We start from the raw sequence: 23,142 nt of genomic DNA on the forward strand, positions 1-23,142 counted from the left end.
CTATATACACCCCCCTGTGAAACATCATTAACGCAATATTTTGCTTCGGCTAATTTGAAATTATCCTCGTTAACTTTAAATTTTCCAAACAGAGCTGCATATCCAATTATTCAGTTTTGCGAGTTCAGCGACGAATCAGAACCTTGGTGAGGCTCCTCGTGCATTGCAAACGACCGGCAATTTCGGCCTCCGTATCAGTATGCGTGGGGCGAGGGGAATGAAGTGAAAATACGATGGAAAAAAGTTGGAGAGCCGCAAGAAAGATTTGCGACAGCTCGATCGCTGTGATCCCAGGGAGCCAGGGTTCGACCCCAACTGCGGCGCGGCAAAGGCGTACAGGACAGAGAAGGGCAAGCACACCGTGTGCCTGGCGTGTGTGTACGTGCGTCATAAGTGTGGCTGGCGCGCGCAACGCGATCCGATGCACGGATGCGTGAGGGACGTGTGGGACCCTGTGTGGGAATTCTTCTGTAACGTTAAACAGTGTTTACTCGCCGGGGCCAGCAATGTTTTACTGCCGGCCCGTTTTCATCAATGAACTCTTTCTTTTACGCAACGCCTGCGCGGTGAATCCGTCCTTTATGAACGCAACGCCATGGGAACCTCGTCATTCTGAATTGCACGCGATTACCGCCACTGTGCCGAGCTGCTACTAATTAAGTTTCACGTGTAATTCTTCGCTCCCAAAGCTTGCGCGTCAGATGTCGAGTAGAACGCGAGTCTACTGGTGCTGCGATGAGTAGCTCCAAGTAGGTAATTGAGGTGTTAAAATGGTAAATGGTCAAGAACTGAAAATTTTCAGCATTTCCCCCACCTTTTCAACCGTAGCGATTTTCATATTTACGATCTCAGCTCTGTTCTGCGACAGCGCTATAAAATAAAATAAATTGGTAAACAGTATGGAATTTACACCCTTCTCCACTAAAAAAGTAATCTCTCCTTTCTTCGGCACTTACGTCGTTTACCATTTAAAGCTACCAATATTTCTAAAAATCAGCAGTAATGGAATAAATCCTTTCCCCAGTTCCTCCGTGTTGCAACAAATTGGTAATATGAATTCTTCAACAGCTACTATATTTCCAAGTGGACCATCTGCAACAAGATCGAGCAACAATAAATACAGCCACTTAAGGAAACATCCACCGAGGGTGCCGTCGATTGACGACCGGCACGCTTCGAAGCAGTAACACCTTGTTACTTAATAAACGTGTAAAACCGTAAAAAAAAAAATACCCTACGACGATCGCGCCGCGCGGGCGAGCGCCCGGGAGTGTAGAACGCGGGCCAATAAACGCCGGACATTTGTTTCGCTGACGAAATCAGTTACAGCCCATTTCAAGAGGCAATGCAGGCCGCAATAAACAGATAAACCTTTACGACCCGCGATTATTGCACCGGAAAACTTTTACTTTTAGAGGCCCGGAGCCAGGCGGGCCCGTTCCGGGCATTCCCGACTTTATACTACGTAAACGGTCCTTTTGACCCGTTGATTTATTTCACCTACCCCGCCGGGCAATCCTCCCACGATTTCGGGACTAATTACGGGGACTTCTCCGTGGGCGAATGGAAATCAATGTTTTCGTTCGTGGATTAGGTGCACGGTGTTCGTTCCGATGGATCGCTGACGATGTCGAAGAAAGTGTGCAATAACGCGCGTGCTTGATTGGAAGACATTAACGAAGCATCGTAGACCGTTGGACTGCTAAAAATACACGGTAAGAGGATCTGTTTTCAAGAGTGCCGGGGACACGTGACCCGTGGAAACGTGACATACACTTTCTGCGAAGAATCAACTCTGCGTAATGCCATAGCTGCGATGTTTCTTTCATTATTCGATATTCAGAGGATTTGATGGATAGTGATGTATTTAGCGAGATTCAACGCAGGTGAATCATCGGTTTCATTCTGTAGTCGAGGATGTCGAAGGAAGTGCACGCTTGAATGGAAGGCATTAATGAAACATCGTAAACCGTTGGACTGCTTGAAATATACGGTAAGAGGATCTGTTTTTGAGAATGACTGCGACACATGACTCGTGGAAACGTGACATCCACTTTCTGAGATATCAGCTCTGCATAATGCCATTCTTCAATGTTTCTTTAATTAATCGATATTTAAAAGACTCGATGGATAGTGACCAGTCGGCGGATTTAAGGAAAATGACCCAGGTGGCAAACGTCTTGCGACACCCTGTAATAGGATTACAAATAAATTTCCGCGCGTGTGGTATGTAAATTATGAGTAACAAAGAAAAATATAGTATTTGGATAGAATCATAATTTTTTTAGAACGTGACCTTCTGGTGGTGACGTATTTATAAAAATTAAATTTCTGTGTTTCATTCGGTGTACTTTTTATCACAGTTATCGCCACTTTAAAGTAGCTTCTAACCGATTAATTATCAATTATCTAATTTCCGACGGCCAGGATTTCGCAAATCAATTACCGAGCCGGGTATCGCGTCCACGCGACGGGCTGGCCGCGATAAGCTGGCCACGATTACAGGGAATGATTTTGTGACGCGTCATTGCGTCACAATGTGTCTCGCGATAGTTTCGCGATAAATGGCTTTTGAAAACAGCTGTGCCCGCCGAACTTCCGCGTAAACATTGCCCCCGCTGCATTATGGCCGCGCAATGGAAGGCAGATGCACGCTAGCCCTTACGTGGAACACGGGATCGAAGAATCAAGATCCAGGCTCGATCAGGTCGCCGCCCGGATAAAGGCAGAAATTTCTTTGCGCACCGAATGGGTTGGTCGCTCTTTCACCGAGTCGTTCCGGGATCACTCTTCAGATCGCTGATAAAACACTCAAAGCACCGGGGGAAATTGTGGGACTTACGGTGTTTGCAAATTTCGTCGGGCGACCCTCGTCGCGTCCGATGATTATCGAGATGGATCGTTATAATAATATTAGGCTGAGTGAAACGTCAGATTAGACTGAATGCTACTTGACTGCGAGCTCGTTTCCGTTTGGGACACTTGAACCCTTTGTAATGGAAAGTTTTATGCTTCTGTAGGAATCTTGATTATATTTTTAAACGTTCGAAAATTCTCGATGGTGTTCGTGGCGGGTTGGTCTGAGATGTCGGGATTCGTTTAAATCCTAGATTTAAGAAACATCTGACAAGAGTTGCACGGAACGTTCCCCTCTGCGTGATCCAGAGTCCAGTCCGTTACGCCCCTGAAAAGGATAGGCCCCGTAAAACTGGGTACTTTATGGTTTTATTTCGGGTACCTACCATCAGTAAATGCATAATGTGCTGCGCTAAACTACAGCTTTGTCCCTGGGACTGGTATATTATTGCGCAGCCATGGAGGACCCCCCGAGCTCGACAAGAGGGCCAAGTAAGAGCCTGGGCCCCTTCTTGCTCCTGCATCTGCAAACTCTGGACTCGGAAGTTCCGACGAGGGTAGCCTGGCTTCCACAATAAAACAGGCCAGCGGCCTTGAATTTTGTTTTTAACTTATCGCCCTCCTTGGTGGTGGTCACTGTCGATCATGGTTCACCGTTAACGCTCGCTGTACCTGCATGCACTCGCCATCTTCTGCTATCAAGTTCCTTTAGTCATCCGTGAGATCGCAGACGTGGATCGACGGGGTGGAACAGATCGATTATTCTCCAAAAAAATCATTACTCCCTTCTGCAGAATTTCCCATCGCGTTTACTCTTTAATTCTTCAATTCTTCTCATCCACACTCCTCTGCAGATCACCTGTCCTCTACTGGTCTATCAAGAATTAACAGCTAATATTCTAGCAGCTAAGTCTTAACGATCTTTCATAGAAAAAAAAATTATGTTTCCATTACAGTGGCGCACCCAGAGGGGGAGACAAGGAACACCCCCAAAGAGAAAGGAAAAGGAGATTAATCTAACCACGACTGAAGTAGTTCGAGAGCTTTGCAAAGAGCAAAGAAAACTGGATTTTATTCTTTAAATAAAGTTTTGAATTTGCTTTAAAAATATCTTTATCCCTCTAACTCGGAACCCCCCAAGCTTAAATCCTGAGTGCGCCACTGGCCCACTGTAGTCAGTGGAGGGATAATAAACCCAAGAGACTAAATTCCTGTTAGTTCTGGAAATAGGAGCGTCAGTCAGCGAGCCCTGAAAATTCTCATCGATCGCTGCTTCTGTCTCATTCCCATGGCCCACGATATCGCATAAATATCCCGGCTAGCTGTCATAACGGAAGGCGTTCGGTCAGATGTCGCGACCTGCTCATTAACCCCAGGCGAGAGGCTGGGAGGACCGTGTGGCTCAGCTTGACCACAAACCTCTTGAGGAAGATCAAGAAGGCGAGCGTCTCGGTCTAAATTTGGAACGCCCACCCTCTGCCTTCGGGCCCCGATCACGGGATACACCTGCACCTCGCACCCACTGTGAGATCCGGACAGGAAGGAAACGCTATCCACCCCGAATCTCGAAATCTTCGCTTCCGCTTGCAAGAAGGACGAGGCTTCCTAGTCTCACGAGGGAACCCCCTAATCGATTTCTTTCAAGGCACCAGGGCTTGTTCCTTCAGGTGCCTGAAATTAATTCCCTTTCACACGATTAATTTCGACCAGGCTACGGTTACCTTATGGGTTTTACGGATTTATACGCGGGGTGTCTTGCGTGCGTTGATAAAATTGAAGGCAAGGAGGGAAAGTTGAAGAAATGGAGGCATCAAGGACTCGTACGCCATTTATATAGTTTTAAGGGTCCGTTTTACTTTGCCGGTCGAACAAGTGGCCTATTTTCATCTTTTTCAGGAACTATTTTAATATTTCTGTTTTTTAAACATTTATTATTCCTTGCTGTATAGAATTGTACTTTTCATATTTCCAAAATATGAAAGGGGTAGTTTGCTGGGGAGGGTAGCACGAACTGTTTGAAAATTTACAGAAGATGGGAACTGGGTGTTAGTGATTGTCGCGTGTGGTTTTGTAAAGAAATAACTGTTTAATTGCGCCCCGAAGAGGGCGCGTTAACGATGCATTTATATTTAGTAGCACGGAATCTGTGTGAAAAAAAAATGCGTGCGTGGGGTCTTTTTTAGCCGCCATCTGGATTGCCGTCGCAGGGGAACGTCTAGATTGTGGAATACAGGAAAATATAACTCGTTTCCGTGGGAGTTCGATGAAAAAAATGTCTCGTTCGCGCGACAGACGGTGCCATTTATAACCCCGAGTATTTGTTCCTACGAGTGGGGTGAAATTCCCATGAATTTCCTCATGATAAAAAATCGAGCATCCTCGTGTTTTACATGTGTTTCCAGGGCCCCCTATACAAACAGAAGAACGTGGAGACCGTGGCACGTCCTATCAGAATTTATCTTTAACAACATTAAGCATTGGAAATTCAACCCCTGTGCATCTTATAGAAGTAAATCTGTGACTTCTACTTGCGCGACAGAAAACGCGATGGAAGGTTTACTTACACATCCCAGCTAGCTAGATCCATTCGAAAGTAACTGGAGCATTTGTCGAACAATGCGTCTCAAAATCCTGATCCCGTAAATTCAAGCCACCCCATTCAGACGAACTGGGTCACTGGGCCGTGCTTCTGGGAATCGGGTCGTGTGCTGGACACACGTAAGGAAACCGATTACAATGGCGAATTCGGTCGGGTAATCTTCGGCACAGTTACCCTCGAAATGGTCTCTAACCACCCTCAGATTAAACAAACTTCATTCAACTCCATTCCTCGGCAACCACCCCTAATCTGTTGTCTTAGTTCACCTAAACTCTGTTCACCTAATCACCAATCATTCCCCAACACAGAGGCATAAAACTGAAAATCCTCCAACGAGCCGCACGCACATGCAAACTTTGTACAATACCATGATCCGCACAAAAGTGCATCCATCAAGCTAATTCCTCCGACTGCATCCGCATGCGTTCATAAGGATTCGCATGCAGGCAGCGCGCATACCTTAAAGCGCTCATTACAGCGACAATGGTAGTTGATCGATTTGGAGAAAGCACGGTGAAATCCTGTCACCTCGCCGCCAATAACTGCAGCAGACGGAGGGAAAAAAGCCATCCAACCCTGTCGCTTGGTCCACCTCTTGCGACGCAGTTGCGTGTACGTACCCCTTTCCAGGGAGGCGCACTGGCCACCCCATTCTTACGTGTCCCCCTCCTTTTCCGGGGACCGCTCCGCAGCTCAGTTGCCTTCCTCGCTCCTCGCAGAAGTCCGTGCTGGGCCTGGCCTCCTCTGCGTGGCGCAAGGGATCACCTGGCGACGGTTCCCACGTTTCTGCGATTCGCGTTTCGCTTCACCCTTTTCGCCTTATATTCCTGGTCGCCTTCGCCGTGTCGGTGGATATTCCTGGGGCCCATAATGCCGTTCGCGCGCGATGGAAAAAGGGGGGGAGGGCGAGGAGGGGTTCTGCGGAGGGGCAGAGAGTGATGGGGACGCGGAGGGAAAGGGAAAAAGGAAAGGTGGAAAAGAAAAGAAAACGAGCGGTGCCTCGTGCATCTATTATGGGGTCCTGACCGCTATGGAGGTGCGCGTGGCTGACACACGAGGAACCCCGCGATGGGGACCCTTCCACGTTTTATTGGGAAGGGAAAAAGGAAACGGTGCTAAGTCGGGCCGCCCCGTGGAACCGGCAGGTAGGTATTTGCATAGAAAGGCTGAAATTTCGTGTCCTCGCTGACGCGCCGCTTAACTGTTTCCCTTTTGGAGATCGTGGGAGGTTGCGCTCGCCAGGCCCTTGTGGGAATCCTCTATACGACTTTGCCTGGCTTGCTCGTGGCCCGCTCGCGCGCGATCACTCGGGGGGCCTTGGTTTATTGTTTTATGCCGCCTCTGCTCCTGGTAGTGGCGGGGAATGCTTTCGAGGATACGATTTGACGCTGAAATTCGATGAAGGAGCGAGATGAAAGTCTAGGTGGGAGTGGAGGATGTGATATATACGGAGCACAGGAAGCGATACACGTTGAGATTACTTAAGTGATTGGCATACACATATTAGTAAGATTACGCATATTATTTCTTCCACCAGTAGAAGAAGTCTAAGTAGTTTCAGTGTTCATCAGAACTTTATTGTTTTTGCTCCAAAATTCATAGTACCTAATGTGAATAAATGTGCTCCGAATTGAAAATCGTTGAATAATCTTTTACTAAGTCTTCCTCCATTTGTATCTCTGGGCCACGAGGTTATTAAATGACCAATTTATCTTTCAGGTGCGAAGTGGTTGATTTAACCACTTCGAGGCCATTGAAGAGTTATCCCGTCGACGTAACATGGTTTGTACGATGCCCTGGTCGCGAAGCGGTTAAGAAATAATTGTAAGTATAATGGAGTACTGAGGAATAATCGTGAATGGTACTTTTCTCGTTTCTGTGGTCTGTTATGGCTGGGTGGGAATCAAGAACTCTTTGGCAGAGTGTTATGAGTACAGTAACTTAATCTTCTCAACACATCCGGTAGTAACTCAGCCCACGAGGCGCACAGTATTAAGAATCTGTTCACAAGTCCGTTAAAATCATTCGGGCGGCCGATCTTTGGGAAACACGATCTGTTTAGTCTCGGGTGCTCCGAAACGAACCTCCATCGTTCTTTCATGGGAGCAGACACACTGGCTGCTTGCTCCGAGAGAGGGAACGGTAATCTGGGCGCCGCGCCGTAAAACTGGGTTGTTTTTACATTGTGCCCTTAATTACCTCTTTTTCGGGGAACGTAACGATTTACAAGAATTTACTGGAAAGGGGTTGTGTTTGCAGGTTGAACGCCTAAGTCACCCCTTCCTGCCAACGAGGTCCCAACCGGAAGCTGCGGGATTAACTCTTTGCCATAAAAAATTCAAATAGTATGTGTACGCATACTCAGCTCCTTTGGAGGAAATCAGTTTTCCTCCGCAGCAATGCCACGTTATGAAATTGCACCACAAATGTTTAATTCATTCAAAATTTCAGTAAAAATTTAATTCATCTTCAGCACTGCGCTATACTACGAACGATCCAAATTGAAGTATTATATGGAGACCTGTTAAACGATGAATGAAACACTGAATGGAAAATGGAATGAAGATGAAATAAAGTTCAACGTCCACCTAACAATATAAACTTTCTCTCAATCTTTGTTTGCTCCAACATCCCACCCCCAACACCTCTCCAAATACGTATTTAAAAAAATACAATTTTCATCCAAAAACTTCTAGGTATCAGGATTTACTCGGTACAAGCGAATCCAGAAGATTCTCGGTGGCCGGTTGAGGGGTCAGTGTGTGAAGAGGTAAAAAAATGAGAAGTGGGAAGAAGAGGACCCAGGGCCTCGTTACGCAAACGAGACAAAGAGGCGGCCTAAAGTGGCAAAGGGTCACCGCGGGCCTCCCGTTTCGGGGCCCGAATGTCGTCTGCCGCGATTTCAGCAGCGAGGTCTCGGCAACCTCATGGGCAGGTTGCTGCAGCAACGCGGAGGCAGAAGAGCGGCGTCACAGCGGCAGCAACCTTGCTCCGTGGAGGCGCTCCTAGCAGCTAGGCGCCCCGAGAGAGAGAGCGAGCTGGTGAGAACACTCCGCGCCACGCGTTCCCACCATCCTCCTCGGGCATCTTCGTTCACCTCTTCGGACGTGCTCGGGCCCGTACTTCGCTCCCGATATCGGCTTCAGGCCTCCTTTCCCCCCTCCCGCTTACCCATGGTGGGCCCCCTCGTTGGGACCCAAGATGCCCTTTTGTTGCTTGAAAATTGGCGGCTCCGTTTGGGTGTTGTTTGGTTGGCAGATTGTCGTAATGAAGTTTCGTGAAAGCAGCCAGTCGAAGAGCGAAACTTGTAGGCGTTACACAAGGCCCAATTCTGCGGAGGCTCTACTCCTTTGGGGTTTCGGGTCTTCACGAGGACCACGATTGCACGATTATACTTGAAACGATGAGGCTTTTTAGGTAAACACTGTAATTTTGATACACGAGCTCGTAGGCGGTCTGGTGGTTTTGCGGGGACTGGTAGGCACTTTGCAGATCAGAGGGATTCGTTTCTGACATTCTTAGTAGAATATGCATGATTAATTAGAGATTCCTAAGTAGTGCTTACAATTAGTCTCCATAGATGATAATTCTTTATCACTCTGAGGCAGGTTTTAATTGAAAGAAAAGAGGTTTGGAGTTGCAGGTCCATGTTAATTAAGGTACCAGTCCTTTGTCACTCAGAAGATAATATTTACAGTGCAAAACACGGTGTCAACCATCGACTGAAATTTTAATGGGCTATTCGCAGACAACAGGGTCGAAAATTACGATTTTTTTATTTCGTTATTTTGGAGGCAGCAGAGGCACCCGAAGTTCTACTGTATGGACTTGGAATAGATGATTCTGTGTAAGTTAAGAAACAAATATCTTATTTTCATTGAAACTGCACTTGAAACTTTAAACGCGTTTTTCTCAAAACGGATTTCTCGATTACAGTGACCACGATTTCTCGAAAATTGCACAACCAATCTTTCTGCAACTTTGCAGGCTTCTTCTAGACATGCAAATCTAGTCCTTAATCGAAAGAGTTCTTTTTCCAATGCGTAGTTTTTATTTTATGGTTTCGTTGTTCGCAAATCGATCATTTCACTTAAACATCCGCCATTTGGTCCCAGATTAATATTTCATAAAAAGGAACGATTAACTACAAGACAAACTAATATACTAACTAAATCTTTTTGGTTTTTTGATATTAGATAACCCCATTTTCGAGCAGCAATGGTCACCGCAAAACACCTTTTCAAAAAGAGCTTTCCGAAAATCGATTATAACTTTAAAATAAAGAAATATTATTTCACCAAACTATAATACAAAAACTTGTTAAAATGTTCTTTACCTTTAATAAAATGTTCTTTTTATTTAGGTATAAATATAAAATTCTTTGTACAAAAATATGCACATAATTTTTAAAATACGTTTCCAAAAAATCGTTGTCTGTTTACCTCCTGACTGCGAATAACCCTTTAAGCTCTTCCACTTTTCTAGGCCCACCTCGCGACCCCAAGTTTCCAAAAACTCGTCCCACCGTTGAAGCCTTCCAGGAAAGCAATTAGAGCAATCGCTGCTCGCGATTGATTCTAATCCTTCCTGATCGCAGGCTTCTTATCCGAGCGGCGGAAGGTTCGCAGGGGGGCTGCGCGATGGTAGGCCGTAGGTAAGAAAGGATTATATACCTCGTGTTTCGTGAGTACCCGGAACTTCGAGGCGTTAAGGGGGACTGGCCAGCCAGCAATTAAAGCGGATGACGTCCTCGGTCGAGTGGTTCCTTGTACGTGCATCTGCCTTCCCGATGATGTAACGCCGCGTCCCAACAATGGTGTTCCTTTAAACGGCAATCGACGTAGCCCGTTTCTCGAAAAGCTCGTAGCCGTAGCTCTATGCAAATTTCCCCGTAGGTCCCATTTGGGGGACGCGAGCACCTCCCGGTGAAATTTGTCACTTCGAACGAGTTAGTTCGCGCGAGTAAACCGGCTATTAGTCGGTCTGGAGAAATCGCCCGGCTCTCTGCTTGTTTCGCAGCGAGGACGGTATTGTCTACTTTTTAGTTTATGCGAGAAGGCTGCACGGGCAAAAGGAAGAACGGCGGTCCCATAGGCTACCTCTGCCAAGTGGCTTTGCTTAGTCTAGTGTTTTGTGCCTTGCTCCACGTGGAATGTTTCAGACCATGATTTACCAATTGGAGTATAATGAAATAGGAACTAAGTACATTGGTGGTTAGAAGAGAGCTTAAATAGTGTTCGATAATAAAAGCACAGATTTGATGAGGGGAACTATATCTAATTTAGCATCAACTAGAGTCCAGTTCAATTCTCTGAACTATCAAATTAGAATGCAGAGTTTGATCAGCCAGCTAGAATAGTGGCAAGAAATATAGTAAAATGAAATGCTGAAGTAGTTGGAAATTGCACCACTATCATTAGGGTTAAATGAGAGCTGCATCTTTCTCAGAATAGGAAAGTCTGTTGCTGGTTATCAGCTTGCAAGGATGTACCTAGCAATCTGTTTGCAATAGCCTAGCAACCTTTCCATAGCATATTTCCTTACGAAAGATCCCTTCGACACGCGTTAATGGTAGAATCGGAGATTGTCGGTGACACAATGAAAGAGCACCTTGATGCGAAAATCGTTGCATCAGCTGGAGCAAATGTGCTCGTGCTACAAGCGAACTTGGGGTGCAGCACAATACCCTGGTCCAGTGAGATCGCAGGGGAGCCTCTTCTTATAGCAATCTTCGATTTTTATGGCCAGAAATAACGGCACGTGCCAGAGGACTGGCTGTAACCGATTTATTGATCTGTGGAAAGCAGCTGATGCTCGGGCAACTCATGGTATACGAGGATTGAAAAGGGAGCATCTTGCGAGAGATTGCATTGCATACTAAGATGATGTATTTGCATTTGGAGAATGTTTGGATGACTTTAAGGAGCAAAATCTATCAAGGCATTTTCATAGGCAAGGCCTAATCGTCAATACAAATCCCAATTGCAATATTTCTTCTATCTTGGACTACGAAACACACTATGATCATGACTAAAACTAATTTCTTGAAGAAACCCAAGCTTCTATATCCACGCACTCCAGCTTCCTCTGAACACATTTCTCAAAGAAACGTAGAGATTGCCTTAAGGGTACATTCTCATGTAATCCTTTAAAAAATTTAGAATTTTTTTAACGAAAACTGTAACAGATGGGGTAAAAAGTCTTTTTGGTATTGATTCATACATATTTTAAGATGATAACAATTTTTTTAGTGTTTTATCTCCGATGTAATCTTGATTAAATAGCTATAACTCTGACGGTGATAGAAAAAAACGGTGTAAATAACAATAAAAGGACTAATTGACGAATTTTAAAAATTCTTTTGGGATTCTTTTCGTAAATGAACTCGCTATCATATCACCAACTTCCACAAGTTTTAGTCCACTCAATTTGATTTTATTCAGCATAACAAATTAAAACGATTGGTAACTAGATAACCATACTCATATATTTTAAGAAAAACTTTCGATTTTTTATATCAGATGAGCCTATCTTGAAATATCATGTACACCGTGCTTCTATCATCGTCACAGTTATAGCTATTTGTTAAAAAAAAATGTATCATCTTAAAATATGTACAAATGACTACCAAAAATACATTTTACCTTATCTGTTACAGTTTTCTTTTAAAAAATCCTAAATTTTTTAAGGGATTACACGAGAATGTGCCATTAACGTCAATGAATCGAGAGTGAAAAAATGAAGAAAGTATACACGTTAGAAAATGTTGGTGTCTTTGATGGTACCTATACTATCGTGGCGAAAGTCAATCCTAGCGGGACACATGGATCATTTGAAGATGCACGCGCGAACCATCCGACCTCGAGTCTGGTGCCCCTTTAGTCGAACCCGAATGGAAATCCCTTCACGACGTTTGAAGAGTGCCGGCCTTCTTGGACCCTATGTTAAAGGGACCACAAACCCATGAGCAAGGAGGGAGCAAGGACAATGGCTTGCGCAAAATGCTTTTCTTACCGGTAAAAGGAAGGGGAGTCTGGCACGCGACCAACGTCACCTGCCTGCTCTACGACCTACTGAAGACCTTGTATCGATTTTCTTGCGTGCAGCTGCGATGTCGTGCTTTCTTGCGTCGATCAGCGGACCGAGACACCTTCCCCGTGCGTCGTTATCTTCGCGACATATGGCAGGAACGTTGAGATTCACCGTTTTCGTGGGATTCGTAGGTGCTCCCGCGTTACCATTCCTTAAAATCGGAGGCGTTTCCGTGCACCTGTTACTCGCTTTGGTTGGAATAAATTGCCCCTTCACTCCAACCCGAATGGAACTTTAGAACAACTTTAGGTGAACTACATGTGTGCGAAACGATTCCGGGCTTTCTTAAAAGAGTACACCGAGGCTCGATGAAAAATATTATCATGAAAGGTAGCAGTGTGTTCTTCAAGACGAAGATATCGTTAATGCAATGTAAAATTGAATAAATTTGCAACTGAGGGCCTCTACTTCTGTCAGAGTCGGGGACAGATTGGACAAAGTGCACCGAAGATAATAAAAATAGTAATAATAATGTCGTGGTACATGTAAATGGAACCACTTTGTTAAATCTACAAGTATCAATCACTATGCATTCCTAATGCACTATTAAGATGCAAATCGACAATGAGATTTTACATAAGATTTTACAAAAATCTCTGCAACAACTAAACGTAAACAATGGAATTAGTCGCAGGAGATGAGAGTTTTGAAAAAATATCGCGGAACTTGTCAAACTAATGACACAATAATTAAAAAGTAATAAAGTGATGAAATTATTTTCTCATGTGAGACACGATTTTGTTGTCTCGTCGTGGATTTTCACCGTTAGAGTTGATTTTATCACTGTAATTTTCCAGCTATCAAAGCTATCGTTACCAAACTAGCTGAAGAAGTAAAAGTCAAATAAGAGTTCGAAATACAGAACTAAACAAACCACATTCAATTTTCCTCTTTTTAAAATAACACACACATCTTCCTCCCCTAACCACCTTCAACCCCCCCCCATTCCCGCTTCTGCCTCGTGCATCGCCCGAAATCCTTACCAAGAACAATTCACCCCACGAAAGAAATGACCCATTCAGAGGCACCCCTCGTGGGCCTTAATAATCGTCTCTTTGATCGATCCTCGGGGGTCGAATCCACGGAGCCGAAGGCCGCCACGCGAAGTCACACGATGGAATTCCGCCTGGGAGGCCGTGCACTGATAAATGCCCGAAAAATTCCAGGTGTAAGTGACACCGGGCCAAAAGAGGGACGCGTGCCGTTTTCCCACGTGTGCACCCCTCGCGATACCACTTCAATCTCCTTGCACGATCCTCTCCCCCTTCTTCCGCGTCTCCTTCGGCCCCGTGATCTCAGCCTCGCCCCTCGAATCCGAGGACCCTGCAGATGCCCCCGTTCAAGATTTCGGGGGACCCCCGTAGCAGGATCGACGTCACACCGCGTGACGTGTGCATCGCGTGACGTCACGTGCATGTGCCGCGAAATCCCCCCCGTGACCTAAGGCGGGGAGGGTAATAATGATTTCTTTCTCCCGTCGTAAGTCGATCTAAACAAGGAGCCACGATGGCCCAGGGGTCGTGGGATCGTGAAATTCGCAGATGCGCCGACAGATGCAAACGAGCACGCGTGCATCTTCGTGCGAGCTACTCGCACGTTGACGAGTAGGTACGTGTTATCGAAATATTTGGGGACTTGTGGACGCAGGGGCAGAATGGATCGAAAGGCAGTAAAGGGACGTTTCTTGTTCCTGTCTCTTTGACAGCTTTTGTGCACGGTGTTTCATAACTTTTCATCTGTAAAATAATAACTACGACGAAATTAAAAAAAGACACGATACAATTCCTTCGCGCCTATAATTCCTTTATTTATTTATATATTGCACTGCAAAAAATACTACAAGAACTTTAAAATATATACTTTCGAATACACAAAAGGTTATTTAAAAAAGTATTCAAGTTTTTCCAAAAAAAAATCCCGAAAATACATGTGCTTTCAGACCTCGCACAGGCATGGCCCGGTAAATGAGATTGCTACTTTTTATGTCGTGTCTTGAACTTTAACCAACCAAATCGTACCCCGTGCTTCGTACATTTCCTCCGCGTTCGTGTGTAAGGCCTGCCCGATCCTACGTGCCCCCGTTTCTTTCAGGACTAGGTTAATCTTCCACAGCATGCAACGTACTTGCAGCAGCTGTGAGTTGCAGACTTGTTATTGTTAAATTTAGGATTATGCAAAGTATGCAGGAATGCCCTGCAGTTTGCTTAAGTGGGGCATGCATTTGCATCTGAAGCCGAGAGGTCCTGTCCTTTGCCCAGTAATTAGAAGATTCTCTTCGTTACGATGCAATCTCGCCGGAGCAGGAAAAGAAGGGTAACGACTCTTGCAGATCGACTTACGACGATGTGAATGCAATTAAAAATTTCTTTGCCCGTATGCCATCATGCCCGCCATGGGAATTACCTTCCAGGTGCTTTCACCGCTATGTGCGTGACATGTGCGCGATTATGGCGCTATCGTTATGGGAATGCCTCTATTCCGACGCGGAACAGCTTTGCTTCTGCTATCGATACCTGCGCCTGCCACGCGATGTGGCGAACGATTAAATAAAGAAGGAACAACCAAGAATAGAAATAGAAATAGAGCCATACACCGAAGAAATAGTGTTAGAAACCCTAAGACCCAGTTTCTCCGATTAGAACACTCTCAACTTTATCACTCGATCGAATGATTCTTCGTTTTCATTTGTAGACTTAAGATTACGTGGTAGCCTCGACGCCCTAATCATCATAGAGTCAACTCTAATAATAGAAAAAGAGGAAGAAGCAGACTACAGCGATATAGATAGAGCGATAAGCCTTTCTTGATATTTAATTCACGTTCAACGAGTTAATTTAGCATTTACATGCGATGTCGTACGTTGGACCACCGTGAGAATGCACCGATGAGTTATCAGCACAATTCCCATGGATGCCTCAACACCTGGCAGAATGTGGTCGTGGCCGAGGAAGTTTTGTCCTTAAAAAAGACCGAGGTCCGGCCTGGGCGCATGCTGAAACGTCCGTTCCGATAGACAATAATTGTCTGTTAATAACGTCCGGTGGGGAGCTGACGCACATGGCAAATAGTTTAACTCGTTGTGACAGATGTTATTAGAAGGGTCTCGTCCGAAAGACCTGCACTACGCCCCCGTATATAGGAGACTATTTAAACGCGTTACCAGTGCATACGATTCACTTGATCCGCAGTCACGAGACAGTGAAACTTGGAAACCTATGACCACGCTAAGGTGTTTGAAGTGGAAGCCGTAGTTCCCTATGTGCGAATTACGCTGGAGATAAACTAAGTACTTACTTAAGTCGTTAGAGGCGGATCGCAGCCATCGGTTGCTGCATTTCACATATAATTAATAATTTAGGGGCCCAGTGAAAAACAGCTGTGGAACTGAGCATTAGAAGGAGGTTTCTTGTAGGTACCTGCCCGCGAAAAGCTAAGGCGAGAAGAGTCAATTAAATTCTAGAAAGGGGGCGTTGGAATGTAATTCTAGTTAATATCTATGTACACTACCACCCCAAATTTCTCAAACGAACTATTTCTCCTGGTAGGAAGAATACTCGTATTTTTCTTTGCAGCGTAACGTTTGAAAGAATTTTTCTTTCGAACATTAGTTTCGCTCGATAATGATAGGTGTGTTTTGTGATGGTCAAATTAAATGGAGCACTCGGTAATCGACGTTTCTTTACGATCAGATTAGAGTTGCATCATAATTGGATCGTTAAGACACACTATCAACAAGTAATCTCGTTACACCTTTATCAAACTGAATAGAGGCGCCACCTACAGAGGCAGCAGCTCATCACTGCATTGATCAAAATCCCTCAGTGAAGCCAAGCATTCCGGCGACGAGGTTCTCCTCTCTTCTCCACAATTATGGATCGTAACTGTGAAGCCCAGCATGATACTACGCGTTGGTGTAATCTTTCCTTGAACATGTATTTTCTAGGATAACGTTTTAATGATACGTTTCTATGCGTCACCTCGATTAATCCTCGGGTGTTTGTGCTACTCATCGTGACGAAAGTTTCGTGTAGCTGCTACTTTTATCAGAGCAACCACGCTGGTGTATGTTGTCTGAGACGAGGATGCTATATAAGTTTGGTGTCAATCTGTTCTGCGCTGTACTTCGTTGATTTAACACGGGAGGTGCACCGCCATAGATACTGCATTTCATCACGTGTGCTGGAGGAAATAGAAGGTAACAGAACTAGTTTTTTTGTGGATACTAACTATTAGCTCAAAATGACGTGATAATCAGCAATAGCGACAGTACAGCATGTACGTTGGTAAATAATTGTCTTCGATATATTACGACGCACATTACTAAGTGCTATGTGTATTGTTTATTGTTATTTCGTCTGTTCTCCGCATGAAATTCCGGTGTGACTGTTTTTTTTTAAATTTTGAATAGAGCTTAAGCACTGGATATAAAAGTATGTTAATGTATTGGAACGAAACAATGGATTCTTCAGTAATTAATTAGTGAACTCGTAATTAATTCGGGAGAATACTTGATTTTCGACCGATTTCACTGCATTTAAAATACATTGAAAGTAAACGTACACACGTAGATATATCGTTCCCCTTCGCGTGAAATAAATTTTGAGGATTAATAAAACTACTTCGACAGCAGATTTAATGATAATAATGTTTTGCAGCGAATATAATTTATTGAATCTGATTGTCAACCGGATTACGAGCAACGGCGAACAATGGCGAGTTACGTAGAAATTTTCTTTGGAATCGCCGCAGTATTTTTTGCGCTCTACTACTACTTCACATCGACCTTCGATTTTTGGAAAATTCGTGGGGTGCATGGACCAAGACCTATCCCTCTGTTCGGTAACGTAAAAGATGTTATGTTTACAAGGATTTGCATGAGCGATTATTTAAGGAAGCTTTACGAGCAGTACAGAAATGAGCAAATGATTGGAATGTTCGTGAGGAGAACGCCAGTCCTCGTTTTGCGCGATGCAGACCTTATAAAGGACGTTCTGATCCGAGATTTTTCGAAATTTGCTGATCGAGGTGTTCCAGTTCACGACAAGGTACGTAAATACTACCATACTGTATATCAATAACATCAACCTTGACTAATCTACAGGGTGTGTAAAAACTGATGGACACCGCTTTCAGGGGTGCATCTACACGTCTGGGTCGGTGGGCATTTTTAAAAGAAACGTAACGCAAAATTGTTTATAACGTTGAAAATTAATGTTGAAGTTCTTTACATCAACGTGCTCTGCTCCATGCGAAGAAAAGAAGTTCAAGAGAAACCATGTGTCACAAACGAACCCTTTCGACGCTAAAAATTGTTAAAGTTTATGCAAAAGTTAGGGTGTGTAGGAACAACCACGCATCGCCCGTAGGGGTCATCCTTAAATTACGTAAGGCTTTTTTGGGGGGATCCCGAATTTCTTACGTTTTCTTACACGGGGGGGGGGGGGAGAGTCAGGTAGCGTCTTACGTAAGGTTCCGGAAAAGTAGTTTTAATTTAAATTTCCCGAAACCGAGTTCAGTGAATTATATAAACATTTAAATGAATTTTAATACCTGAAAAAATTAAGTATAAAAAATATTACGTAAAGAGGGGGATGGAATATCAAATCTCACGAAATCTTATGCTCGGGGAGGGAGGGGGTAAGAATTCGCCGAAATTACCCTTTTAAACGTAATTTACGGACGGCCCCACGTGACAGAACAGCAGCGAAGAACAATTCACTTCGGTCTCAGCGCTTTGGCCTAAAGAGCGACGGCCTATTATGGTTTTCCTACTCGCCCCTCGCAGCTGTGTTTCCGCGGATCGGTATATTGAGCCTGATTTCGCCTTTGCTTTTTAAAAGCGAAAAAAAACATGTGTGTGTGAGTGGGAGGAAACGGGGCGCGCTGATTGTTGAGTGGCTCTACACACTCTATTTTTTGTGTAGATAAATTTTAACAAGTTTTTGCGTCAAAACCGTGCGTTTACGGCATACGGTTCCCTTTGGTTTTGGACTTTTTCTCTTCTCATTGAGCAGAACATGTGCGTGTAAAAAAAAATTTAGCATTAAATTTCAATGCTGCAAACAATTTTGCGGCGTTTTTGTTTAAAAATGAGCACCAATCTCTTAGGCGTAGATTCACCCCTGAAAGCGGTGCCTATTACTTTTTATATACCCTGTAGATGAAATCATTTCCAATTTAATTGACAGTCTTTTCATTCATTATACAAGTTACAATCGTAACTTGCTTAATATTAAGCTTATCCATTTGGATAGTAGATCACTTGTCCTACTTTGTATATCTACAATCAAGATACATTTAATGATCGCTTCTGTATCTCCGGAAGAATGCACCGATAACAATCATTTTTATACACCTTTCATATGCCGTAAATAATCGTAGATGGAACCCCTATCTCCACATTTGTTCAATCTGGAAGCAGAGAGATGGCGGCCACTGAGGACCAGACTATCGCCAGTATTTACGTCTGGCAAACTCAAGGAAATGTTCCCTCTTATATTGGAATGTGCAGATAATTTGGAAGAATATTTGGAGAAGGTGGTGGCGAAGGGGGAGCCCGTGGAATGTCGCGAATTGACGGCGAAATATACAACAGACGTGATCGGCAGCTGCGCTTTTGGGATCGAAACGAACGCGCTGTCTGACAAAGAAAGCGAGTTTCGTCGGATGGGCAGAATGGTGTTCGCTAATAATTTTTCCCAAATAATTAGATTCAGATTCAGACAGGCCATGCCATGGCTGTATAATTTGCTTGGCTACGTGCTGCCGCCAACAGAAATTACAACGTTCTTCACGAAAGTCATCGTGGATACAATGAACTATAGGACCCAGAATGACGTCGTCAGGCCTGACTTCGTTAATATGCTTCTCGAGCTTAAAAAACACCCGGATAAATTGGAGAATATTAGTAAGTGCATCGGATTTAGGGGATTTTAAGTAGCAGTCGTGGCCACGGACGGGAAGGAAGTAGTGAAAGATGGAACTACATAGATTAGAATGAAATTTCGACTGAACTGGTGTCAGATTACAAATCGGCTGATACTGACACTTACTGACGAGTTTCCAGGGGGTTCCTCTTTAGGGGGTTCTTGGTGTAGACGCGTGGGAACACGTTAGGGCAATAATTTAGGAAATTACGTATGCTTAGCACATGGATGATATTTAATCGTACTTTACAGAACTGACGGACACTTTGCTCACTGCGCAAGCTTTTGTTTTCTTCATTGCTGGCTTTGAGACGTCTTCGACGACCATGAGCAACGCTCTTTACGAGTTAGCTCTAAATACTGATGTACAGGATAAACTGCGAAAAGAAATCGCGGAACATTATGAGAAAAATAATGGTGAACTAAAATACGATCATGTAAAGGATATGACGTATTTGGATCTAGTATTTCGAGGTGGGTATGAAATTTATGAGCAGTATATATATTAAACTTCACTTACCTTGAAATAAATTATCATTAGTAGTATACACGCATAACTTGAGCCCGAATGTGTTTCTGAATAAAAGCTGCAACTGTTTAATTTTAAAAAAATTAAACGCGATATATCTGGTCAACATTTAATTACAAACATCTGGTTTATGAATAACATACACGTATATTAACTGCAGATACCTACATAGATAGTTGATACGTCATCGAATTAAATGAAATCAGTCATTTTTCAAAAGTTCCTTTTAGGGTAAATCCGGGAGACGCGGTCGGCCCGGAAAGTTGGTCGAAACAGTTGATTCCTAGAGATTTAATTGTACTGAACCTTAGCCTCAGAGCATACACTATATGTTGGCGAGAGTTTCGAGCTCTCAATGAGACCTCCTTGCATATACACAAATGTAGTCTGAATATAGCGACTCAACCAACTCTCCGGCCCGACCGCGTCTACCGGATTTACCCTATTATACTTTTCAACATATGAAGTCCTCAGGACTTGTTTCATTAAAAAAATGAATTACATCTAAATTAACATTTTTCGTGATAAAGATCGATCAAGTTCAATATTTATTTATACAGAAACATTAAGGAAATATCCTCCTGGAGCATTCTTACTGCGAAAATCAATGTGCGACTACACTTTCAATGGTACGAAGGTTACGATACCAAAGAAAACGTTTGTGTGGATACCAGTATTAGGAATTCATCGGGACCCCAAGGTTTATCCAAATCCAGATGCTTTTATCCCAGAAAGATTCGACGACGATGCTGTAGCGGCTCGAAATCCAATGCATTACATGCCTTTCGGCGATGGACCAAGGAATTGTATTGGTATGTGGAAAGGAAAATTTCCGTTTCTCAACATCTCCAATCAAGTTTTTATAGAATGTTAAAACTTCGAATAATTCGAAAGATTCGTTCCACTACTATTACTAGGGTAATATTATTTATATTAAATACGTTTTTCCAGGCGCGCGATTTGCAGTTTATCAGTCCAAAGTCGGTCTGATAAAAATACTGCGTAACCACAAAGTCGAAGTCTGTGAAAAGACTATGATTCCGTATGTCATTGACCCCACTGCTTTTATATTGTCGCCAAAAGAAGGAATATACTTAAAGATAACGAAGGTGGAAAAGTAAAACAAGTGTTAAAAAAAGCAATATCGAATCTCGATATTAACACAGATACTTATCAGTTACAGTTGGCTTATTTTACGATCATTCGTGCCAAACATGATGTACAATTTTGTATAGTGTTATATATATATATATAGGTGTAAAAGTGAAATGTGGAGAAACCAATCTGTAACATGTTTGTATATTTTTGCAGTGTGCGTAAATACTATTTTGACCTGATTTATAAAAAAATATATGATACATTAAAAATTGATTGTCTACTGAATTATTATTATATACCAGTTACAGGGTGTCGTACAGGAAGGTGAAATGAAATGAAAATGTTCCTATAAACATGGTGTCAAAAACATGTATTTAATATAATGATAGAAATCAAGCATTAATGATTTAATAACTATTGAATCATTATATACGGAATGAAACGGGATTGTTTGGTCGCTTGTTTTTAGTATATCGAACTGTTTCGCTAAAATAAAATCATTTATAAAATGGAAGTCCTTAAATAAAATTGTTTTAAACAATTTGCTAAATAAATGCAATTATAAATGTAGATGCTAACTACAAGTTGAAAAATAAAAAATAATTACGCTTCTCTGTGGTTGATTATGAACTACTTAAAAAAAAAGTTTCAGTTAAAAAACTGTTTTTCGGAAGTTATGACTCAATCCTCCGAATTTTTACATCGGACTTGATTTATAATATTTCTAACACATCAATCTATGAAAATATGTAAAAAAATCCGATTTTTTACACTTTCAAACGGTTATACCCCCTTAAGGGGTGTTTTCACCCTGAAGAACCAAAAACGGGCGTAAACAAAAAATTTCCTGATACTCCTATTGAGGTCTTCTATAAACCTACACAGTTTTAAAAACAAAAACGAAATGTTCGAGTAACCGAACATCCCATTCGGTGCAGCCAAGCATTCCACCGATAAGGTTCCTCCTCTATGCTCCACAATTTTGGGCCTGAGTAATTATGCAAAAAGCAAACAACTAATAATGTTTGCGCAACAAGGCTGTATTATACATAGTACGTGCGCACGCCATGGTTATTTATATCAAGCGTTGTATTAATGATTCCTGGAACATATATTTTTTATGATAACGCTTTAATTATGCATGCCTATGTATCGCCTAGCTTTATGCATTGTATCTTCTACTACTTATCGTGTCGAAAATTATTTGAAGTACTAGTTTTATCAGAACAACTGTACTATTAATATAGTTTGTCGGACACGAGGATACTATATAAGTTTGGTTTTAGATCGCGCTGCACTGTGCGTCGTTCGTGTAATACGAAAGTTACACCACGATAGATACGGCATTTCATCACGGGTCCTGAAGGAAAGATAAGGTAAAAGAACTAAGTAGTTTCGATAGAGACACTAACTCATAAACAATAGGATTCTTCAATAATTAATTAATTAATTCGTAATTAATTCGCAAAAAATACTAGAGTTTCGAGCGAGTTAATTCTACTACGCGTGTACTCATACCGCACATAACATTGCAGCGATATTGTAGAAACGTTGCCAGTGCAGTATTGCACGGCAACGAAGTGTGGGTATGGGTAGATATATCGTTCCCCTTCGCGGTAAACACATTTTAAAAATTGATCAAACTACTTTGACATCACACCACGTTAGTCAATGTATGAATTCCATGGGTAATAATGTTTTGCAGCGAATATAATTTATTGAATCTGATTGTCAACCGGATTATGAGCAGCGGCGAATAATGGCGAGTTACGTAGAAATTCTTTTTGGAATAGCAGCAGTATTTTTTGCGCTCTACTACTACTTCACATCGACTTTCGATTTTTGGGAAATTCGCGGGGTTAATGGACCACGACCTATTCCTCTATTCGGTAACATGAAAGACATTATATTTGCAAGGATTTTCATGGGCGATTATTTAAGGAAGCTTTACGAGGAGTACAGAAATCAGCCAATGATAGGAATGTTCGCGAGAAGAACGCCATTCCTTGTTCTACGCGATGCAGATCTTATAAAGGACGTTC

The 23,142-nt window shown here is 43.0% G+C and overlaps 2 protein-coding genes across 2 annotated transcripts in view; both read left to right on the plus strand.

The window, feature by feature from the left end:
• Exex (motor neuron and pancreas homeobox extra-extra) overlaps window positions 1–23,142 on the plus strand; it is a 153,468-nt gene that overhangs the window by 86,929 nt on the left and 43,397 nt on the right. The window lies entirely within an intron of this gene.
• LOC143374691 (putative cytochrome P450 6a14) lies at window positions 16,428–21,371 on the plus strand. The gene is made up of 6 exons (XM_076823024.1): window positions 16,428–16,742; window positions 17,203–17,592; window positions 18,929–19,454; window positions 19,726–19,947; window positions 20,563–20,814; window positions 20,954–21,371. The coding sequence occupies exons 2-6, from the start codon at window positions 17,257–17,259 to the stop codon at window positions 21,121–21,123; spliced, it is 1,506 nt and encodes a 501-aa protein (XP_076679139.1). The 5' UTR covers window positions 16,428–16,742; window positions 17,203–17,256; the 3' UTR covers window positions 21,124–21,371.

Source organism: Andrena cerasifolii, chromosome 11, assembly GCF_050908995.1.
Source record: "Andrena cerasifolii isolate SP2316 chromosome 11, iyAndCera1_principal, whole genome shotgun sequence".
NCBI lineage: Eukaryota > Metazoa > Arthropoda > Insecta > Hymenoptera > Andrenidae > Andrena > Andrena cerasifolii.